This window comes from Parambassis ranga, chromosome 12, assembly GCF_900634625.1.
Source record: "Parambassis ranga chromosome 12, fParRan2.1, whole genome shotgun sequence".
Lineage (NCBI taxonomy): Eukaryota > Metazoa > Chordata > Actinopteri > Ambassidae > Parambassis > Parambassis ranga.
This window is the reverse complement of record NC_041032.1, coordinates 9,042,436-9,051,055: the sequence shown is the minus strand read 5'-3', so window position 1 is coordinate 9,051,055 and position 8,620 is coordinate 9,042,436. Positions and strand designations below refer to the sequence as shown.

Here is an 8,620-nt window from a genome sequence, read left to right as displayed (position 1 = left end):
CGACATTGACTATATGAAGATCACACGTGTGTGTGTATCTGCCTGTGTTTTTTTTTTCTACATAGCAACAATAAAAACAAATATATCTCAGAGTTAAGTTGTCAAACATCATATGTTTTTATAGCCACATCTCGGTGTGACTCACCAGGACAGGAAGTAACTGTTAAGATTTCCACATAAAGACGTACGTTTGTGTTTCCTCACTTTGTGCTCACTTTTTATAGCGAACCACACACAATTCAGTCTTCAGCACTGGTTTTTATCTCTTTTCTTAAATATTGTTTTGTGTCTGTGTTGGAACTGTGACTGCAGCCCATGACGTTTGGCTTTAAATCTTGGAAGGACGTGCAACAAATGTGTGAGCAGTTTACAGAACTGAACACTTCCTGCTACTTTAAATAAAGTAGTAACTAGAGCATGCGACAAAGCCTGCTCTACACATCAGTAAGTAAGACACGTCTTCAGCCACTACATAGATTTACAGCTCTTTAAAATGGTGGCTGAGTTGATGCACAGATAATCTTTGGTATTTTTTTCTACCAGGTGCATTTCGGAAAGAAGTTTCTCTCTTTATCTGACTTATCTGAAAATGTTACATAGTGTCAACATTTCCTGTTTCTCCTGTCAATCAGTGAGCATGTCAGTGCTGCGAGGACAGTCTCCGAGAGACTCTGAATGAGCTGAAGACAACTTTTTTCAGCTTTTATCTTCATATTTATCACGTTGCTTCACCAGCATCAAGGTAAGACATGAACCGTCTCTGGACAGAGTTTCAGGCTTTATTATCTTGTTGTTATTGTTTGTTTTAAGATATATTTTTCCCTTATCCTTACCAAAAAAAAACAGATTTATATGTTTCATGTATTTTCTGTACATTTTTTTAAATCATAATGTGGATTCTTCCTGTCCAGACTGCTTTAGAATGCGCCATGCTTTTTGTTGTTTTTGTTAAAATGAAGCAAAGGGTGTGGTGAAAGACACGCGTTTCATCATGAGATGTCACTCACAGGAACTTGACATTGATGTTGTGTCTTGTGTGTTGATGCACGCAGCAGTATACTGTCAACTTTTTTTTCTGTAATTTCAGATCTGTCGATGAACAATGATGCTCCTCAGTGTGAAGACGTACGCGGCATTGCTTTGGGTTTTGCTCGCTGTGGAGTCCATGAATGTTTCCACCCCAGAAACCAGCAGCTCTCACGTCACGAATAAGCAGCCGACGAGTGCAAAAAGTGCACCACACAATGACAAAGAATCACAGGTTACAACCTGGCATCCAGATACCTATGACGATGTTACGGAGAGCATCGAGATCACAGTGGAAACAAACAGCACTGTACTTTCGAGCCCTTCAGCAGCAGCTACACGCAGTTCAGGGATGTTGCATGCCTCCACAGCAGTGACCACAGCTGCAGAAGGTGGTGCACACTCTCACAGTACGAACATCACAAAGACAGTTAAACCTACGGAGGAACGCTCAGCTGACGCTGTTACTGACACAACTGCCTCTGCAACAACTTCAGCAGCACTCTCAACAACTGTGGCTTCATCATCTCCACCGTCCACATCCTTCACTAATCCTGAGATCACATCTGTGTTATCCACCAACACCTCCTCTGATAGGTCAGAGAACCTCACCAGCCCTCCAGCTTCTCCTACAACCACACAAAACCCTACATCTGCGTCAACACCTGGGTTTATCCACACTTCTTTGCCAACAGTGTCTGAAACCAGCACTGAGCTTCGGTCTGCAACTCAGTCCATTTCTACGGCAACTACCCTCATCTCCACATCACAGCCTGCTGACACCACATCATCCAGCTCTACCTCCATCTCAACGGATCCTCCCAACTCAACTGTTGCCAACTATACCAGTACTGCAGGAGTCCTGATCCCCCGTGAACCCAAGACGTCACCACCTGCAACAACCACGTCACCGCCATCAACTACAGAAAAAGATTGTGACCTCCCAAAGGGCCCGTCGACGTCTGAGGTCCAACCCTGCTCCACCCGTGGCGTAGTAAAGCCCTGCCTCATCGCCATTGCTGCCCTGGCTGGGCTGGCCACCATTTTCATGGTTTCTACCATTGTTCTCTGCACCAAACTGTCAGCAAGGAAGCACAAAGTCAAGAAACCTCAGCAGGCAACTGAGATGATGTGCATCTCTGCTCTGCTGCCTGACACCACTTCCACAAGACAACGCAGCTACATCCCTAATGGAGGAGTCCTGGTGTTCCCTGGGGGTGCAGACAGTGACGAGGACGGGGGAGATAACCTCACTCTTAGCAGCTTCCTTCCAGAAAACGACCGCTACGTTTAGGTGGATTTATAACCACTGACACTGGACTGCTCCGTCAGTGAAGTGGAAACAGTTTCTGTTTGCATAAACTCATACTTCCCCTTTGATGCTGGTGGTTTTGCATAAATGCACAGCCTAATTCTAAGGAGGAAGACACATAGAAACCACAAAAACACACACAAACCTTTTTTTCTGCACCTTTCACTTTGTCCTGCATTTAGAGAGGTCTGGTTGGAGATGTGGCCAAAGGTTTTTTTTTTGCATATTTTGCCATCCACATGAGAATTTAAGTCCGGAAGAGAAAAATGATCAAAGAGTTTTGTTTTTTTTAACATCCAGCATTGAGCCCTGATGGTATTTCACTTGGCAACAGTGAACAGGAAGGCTTGGTGTTCTTTTACTCTGTTTAGAATATACTCTGTCAAAAATATACTGAGGTTGGAGGCTGATGAATGCCTGATATCAATTTTTGTAACTTGTTATATTGTGTGTAAAACGCTGTTTTGTTGAACATAACTATAACTTATTAAAAAAAATGTCCTTTTTAACATTTTAGTGACTCATCATTTGACAGGTCTATCAGTGGCTTATCATTTCAAACACTAAACACATTGCGTGTGTCCAAACATACAGTATTTTCAGAATCTTTTCTAGAAAGTTATTTGAAATGAATTAGACCACACTGACTCTCCTACAAGAGGTTAACACGGTTTGTCTTGTGTACTTCCTCAATTGGTTGTAGCTGTCTGAGACACAAATCACTCTGACATCATGTTGTTTAAAATAACAAGTCAGGGAAGGGCTGAGTCTTCCTCCTTTTAACCAGATAAACATCATCAGAGTGACTTCAGGTAGGACTTTTATGCTAATGGCTAATCGTTCAGTTTTACATGATATAATTTAAAATACAATCAAAGTATTTACTGACATTAATCTTATAAAATATGGTAAAAATTACACTAAAGACTACAAATTCTATAATCCGTGATCATATACATTTTAAAAGGGACCCTAAAAACATGGATGAAGACAAGGCGCTTGTATTCTTTCATGTTTTGTTTTTTGTGTGTACTAATAATAAAAACTAGGCACTCTGTGGACTTCCCTTATTTCTGGAGGCTTCACAAAAGGCTTTTCTTCCACCCTGGACAGAATTTCATATTCATTTCCCTTCCTGTGAAAAGAAAACTGTTCCCCTGAATGCATATTAAGCCCATGAAGCCAGCTTTTCTTCTTCTTCTTCTCTTCAGGTTTAGAAATGTGCAGCTGAAACAGACAAGAGTGACTATCAACAGAGCTGAGACGAATGTAAACCTGCTGGATGCAGGACCTCATCTCATGCTCCTGATGACCATATAAAGCTTGACTTGTCTTGAGGAATCACAAACACAGCAGACTTGCCAAAAAAAAATGCATTCAGTCACACGCAGTCACACTCCCTAAAGTGGTCACACACACCGTGTGAGTTTAATTGCTTGAAAAAACACCACATTGTGTCTAGCGTGTGGCCTTCACCTTCCCCCCTCTTCTCCTGACTCTTATGGGTGTTTTGTCCTCACAGGAAACATTAACCTCTTCCTGCATTAACAGGTCACTCATACAAGCTGCTCTCAGACTACCGGTACTTAGGTTTGCTGTCATCAGTAGGCTATAAGAGGGTGAACAGTTAAAGTGAAGGCTCGGCTGTCAATCATGATGAAACCATGATGTCTAAGGGCAGATTCATGATGCTTTAAAATACTCTAAAGTTTGTTTTTGTTGTGTTTTTGTCTCTATTAAGCCACACAAGAGAGTGCAGGAGAGGTCCCTGCCCCCACAGCACATTACAAACTCCTACCTAACAAGAACAATCTGTGTGCAGGCCGGAGAGCTCAGACACTCTCTGAAGGGGGAGGAGAACAGTGGAGAGGCATAGGGAGGGATTTGTCCTCGTGGTTTAACGGCATCTCTCCATCCAGTCACTGAAATCTGAAACTACAGAAGTGGCGTGCTTCACCAGGCGTCCGCCACTCTTTGCTCCGTTCTCTGCTAAGTTCACTTTTTTTTTCCAGACTGGTTTCACTCATCCTTTGTCAGAGGGGATTTTAAACCACTGACGTTCCTTCTGCTACAGTGCATGGTGAGTCATATGTGTTTGTTAACATGGCTTCTTCTGAATTTAGTTCTTCTGTTGAACGTTACATTCTCAGTTGGAGCATCTTGACATTCTGTAGCCTCGCATGATAATTTGGTGATGTGACAGCATCATGAAGCCCTCAGACAGGCAGTCAGACATGAAGTAAGAAGAAGAAGAAGAAGAAGAAGAAGAAGAAGAAGAAGAAGATGATGACGGCGACAATATTTTGTGTCAGTTTTCTTTCCTTTTTTATATATTTCCTTGTGAATTCACATCTTTAAATGTCATTTTAAATCTGCTAAATGGAGCCTGTGTGCATATGAGCGCCTTATTTGCACATGTTTATGTGTCTGATATAGCAGTGTGTATATGGTCTGGGGGTGAGTTGGTGATTAATTTGAAAAAAAAAAGAACTTTTCCAGATGAGAGCACTTTCATGAAGGCCAGCTTGCACACAGATGGAGCAGAACAGGGATAAAAGTGTGGGAGAGCTGCTGCCAGATGACAGCAGAGGGCTGACCAAGTGAAAAAGTAAAAATACGAAATAAAGCAGGAGAAAGTATATTCTCACATATGTGGGATGCAGGTGGTCTCTGGGTTTTTAGAGATATACTTTTTTTAAATATGCACAATACTGGTGGGCCAATGCATTAATGTTAGAGAGGCTGTAATGTGGACCTTCAGACCACAGCAGCCAGGTTTTGTCAGATCCACTTCTCACCAGGTCTACATGTTTCTGGACCCTATTATCTGATACCTTAGCTTGTTGTGGATAATTGCATGGACAGCTATCAGAGAGATACACACCTCACCCTGCCCCTTGTGCTGCCATCATGTACTTGACCTTCTTTTGGTTATGATATTCTTGAGACTGAGAGCACAAAGGTCAATGTGCTCTCAGTCAGTGCTGGCTGAGGTAATATTTAATCAGCCATGTATTTGTAACAAGAGCTGTGTGAATCTTCTGCCTAGAGCTAGAAATCAGCCAAAAACTCATTCTTTAACGCCACTTTTAGGATGCGGGAAAAAAATGTTCACAACAGCTGCAAGTGTTGTTAAATGATTGGGATTTCTTTTTCAGAAAACAGATGTGACCCCGAGTGTTTATGCAGAGCACAGAGTAACTGGGGTTACTGTACAGATTGCCTTCACATGTGGCACTGACATTTCACTTACTGACATTTACTGTTATTTACAGATCCCGAGAGGAAACCATGTTCCTGATGCCCCTTCATCAGTTTGGTCTGTGCATGGTGTTTTGCATCAGCAGCAGCTTGGCCACACCTCTACTTCCTTACTTGTCTGTAGAGGGAAGTACAGATGAAGAAGAAATCATTAACTTTAACTACTCTCTGCCGACCAGCAGCATCTCCTCTGATTACCAAACCACACCTGTCAACATAGCCCAAGAGGAAACTGATGTCCTGACTCAGGTTGTGAACTTCCTGGAGGAAAACATGCTCCTCATCCTCGTCGCAACCACTCTCATTGTTCTTGTCCTACTTATTATCTGTGGGGCAATTCTGATGAGCCACAGACGTAAGGTCAATGCCTACTATCCTTCCTCCTTCCCCTTAAAAATGTATGTGGACGAGAGGGACAAAACTGGAGGTTCTAAACTCTTTAATGAAGTGCAAGAAAAATCTGCTCCTGAGCATGAAAGCGAACCAGTGGACACTCATAAGCAGCTCCAGGCAGACATCATGAGAGCCGCCAGGAGCCTGCGCACGCCAAATAAATCAGAGCGAGGGGAGTCCAGTCAGAAAGTGGTGGCCGAGGACAGCTCTAAACCAGATGGCAGCATCCTGGACCAGCAGCTACAAAGTCTCCCTGAGGAAAAAGAGGTGTGTGAGCTGTCTGACAGTGAAGCGACAGCAGCACCAGCAGACAGCCCAGAGATAAATCCTGCTGAAGGGCCTCATCCAGGAGAAGACGATTCACAAGAGCCTTTGACTGGCAGGAGCGTGCGGCCCTCGTCTTTGCACATTCACAATGACTCTGCTACGCTTCAGCTGATCGCAGGAGAGAAAACCGCCTTCTAAAAACTCTCAGCCCTGACATGTTTTTGTTTGAATCTGCAAGTGGACACATACTGAAAAGTTGTAAAGTTCCACTTACAGAGTTTGATTGGGAAACAGACGGAGCAGACTATTTGCTCTGACTAGACAAATAATTCCATAAACAATTTCATGGTACATTAATATGTGTTTGATTTTACACATTGTGTTTGTCAACATTCGTAAATATTCCTGTGTGCTGTGCCGAATTTGCTTTTGATTTTGGTTATACAAAGACGTTTCTTTACAACATTTTGTCATAAAAGCTCAGTTCACAGTTGTATTTAACTGTATTTATATAAACTGCATTTCATTTAGGTGAGCTATGGTTATATTTTCTAACCTACTGGAGATATAATGGAAATAAGGCATCATTATGTGTATCGTGCATCATGATCTGTGACATTACAGATCACAGATCTCCAAAGGGATCTACTGTTCTATTCTTTATACAATTTCCCCATTGTGGGACAAATAAAGGTTTCTTAATCTTAAGCTATTGGAATGATAACAATAAATTGGACTCAAAACCAAGTATGCTTCAAGATACTTTTATTGCAGATTATAAGGAAGCTTGTAATTATTCTAAATTACATTTTAAATTGTTGAACCCATTCTGTGTTTCCAACAGCTTTTAGCTTTAATCGATACTTCCATCACACCATTGAAATTAAATACTCCACAGCAAATCCTTGCAATCTAATACAATCTCAAAAATAAGGCTCACCTTTGTACCAACAACCCCACACAGTGCTTACTTTGTGCGTTACTTTGTGCGTAAACGTGACAGGCTAAAAGATACAGTATATGAGGGTTGGAGGGTCACAGATTTAAAGCGTGGTGGAACACTCCTACAGAGGGTCGACTGTTATACATTGTAGTCATCATTACTGCAGGAAATGGTGACACGGGGGTACTGCTACTTCTTGGGAGCAGGAAGCAAACTGCATCCAGCTCAAAGTGAGAGACAGTGCTGCTGTTTAATTACTGGCCCTGACTGCCTCCTGCTGGTCATCATGTTGCTTGAGACGATAGTCAGCAAGGGCTGCCTTGATGGCATCTTCTGCAAGCACTGGGGTGGGAGGGTGGAAAAACAAAGTTTAAAATGTAAATACATACGCAGAGCAGTTTGAAGAAAGAAGAAACGTCATTAGAAAACTTACTGGAACAGTGAAGTTTAACTGGTGGAAGACTGAGCTCTTTGGCGATATCTGTGTTCTTTATCATCAACGCTTCATCCACCTGAGAAGAAACACACATAGCTTAGACATGAGTATAACAGTAAACAATCACATACAAAGTCAAAACAGTCCATACAAAACTATACAACTCCAAGTGATAACTCACAGATTTGCCTTTCACCCATTCAGTGGCCAGAGAGCTGGAGGCGATGGCAGAGCCACAGCCAAAGGTTTTGAACCTGGCATCCACAATCTTTCCCTGGTCATCAACTTCAATCTGTCAAAAATGTTATTTTTAGTCAAGTGTCAAGGGCAGAAATAACTCAGACTAAAATAACCACTGTTGCTTATCCATTTGGTAAAACAAAAATGTAATGTCTCAGTGCTCTGTGCATAATTTTTGTAAATTATTTCCTTACATGTTATTATAAATGAGCCCTAATGACTTAGTGAGTATATAAAAAGACTAATTCGTCCAAACACACCTGAAGCTTCATTACATCTCCGCAGGCTGGGGCGCCAACCAAGCCGGTTCCAACATTCTTGGACTTTTTGTCCAGTGAGCCCACATTTCTTGGGTTCTCATAATGATCCACCACCTTCAGATAGCAAAGAATGAGAAGGCTGTTTTAGGACAAATGTACTGTTGTCAGCATTCAGTAATGACAGTGACATCCCAGGATATAATTTATATTCTGCTAGTCACAAAAAGAATGACCACAACTCTTTGCATTGTTGTTACACAACCACAAATTTCCTCTCTTGTATAAGAGAGGCCGAAATAAACTGATTAGAACTGGATCTTATTGTGCACTGCTTGGACTCCTTCATCCTGTCCTCCTGCTCTGGTTTCTGCTGAGTCATTCTGACTGAGACAACACCAGACTGCACTAATAAGAGAAATGTGGAAGAAAATAACCAAAAAATAACCCAACTCCTTTTGCCTTAGTATTTTTTGTTATTGTAT

General features: G+C 42.0%; 2 protein-coding genes across 4 annotated transcripts; both read left to right on the top strand.

Annotated features, from left to right (window-relative positions):
• Positions 1–234: 234 nt before the first annotated feature.
• selplg (selectin P ligand) lies at positions 235–2,809 on the top strand. Of its 2 annotated transcripts, none has more exons than XM_028417409.1 (3): positions 235–444; positions 633–742; positions 1,088–2,809. In XM_028417409.1, the coding sequence occupies exon 3, from the start codon at positions 1,103–1,105 to the stop codon at positions 2,318–2,320; it is 1,218 nt and encodes a 405-aa protein (XP_028273210.1). In that variant the 5' UTR covers positions 235–444; positions 633–742; positions 1,088–1,102; the 3' UTR covers positions 2,321–2,809. The 2 variants fall into 2 exon arrangements, with proteins under 2 accessions (XP_028273210.1, XP_028273209.1); XM_028417408.1 differs by having other exon boundaries at positions 235–448; positions 544–742.
• A 290-nt stretch (positions 2,810–3,099) lies between these two features.
• On the top strand, positions 3,100–6,908 carry tmem119b (transmembrane protein 119b). 2 transcript variants are annotated; one of them, XM_028417410.1, is made up of 3 exons: positions 3,100–3,150; positions 4,351–4,418; positions 5,614–6,907. In XM_028417410.1, exon 3 carries the CDS (start codon positions 5,630–5,632, stop codon positions 6,455–6,457), a length of 828 nt encoding a protein of 275 aa, XP_028273211.1. In that variant the 5' UTR covers positions 3,100–3,150; positions 4,351–4,418; positions 5,614–5,629; the 3' UTR covers positions 6,458–6,907. The 2 variants fall into 2 exon arrangements, with proteins under 2 accessions (XP_028273211.1, XP_028273212.1); XM_028417411.1 differs by lacking the exons at positions 3,100–3,150; positions 4,351–4,418 and adding an exon at positions 4,450–4,645 and having other exon boundaries at positions 5,614–6,908.
• The last annotated feature ends 1,712 nt before the right edge of the window (positions 6,909–8,620 follow it).

Bases quoted from the DNA above. Each gene is read 5' to 3' on its own strand.
- tmem119b (XM_028417411.1), top strand. From the start codon at position 5,630: ATGTTCCTGATGCCCCTTCATCAGTTTGGTCTGTGCATGGTGTTTTGC.
- selplg (XM_028417409.1), top strand. From the start codon at position 1,103: ATGATGCTCCTCAGTGTGAAGACGTACGCGGCATTGCTTTGGGTTTTG.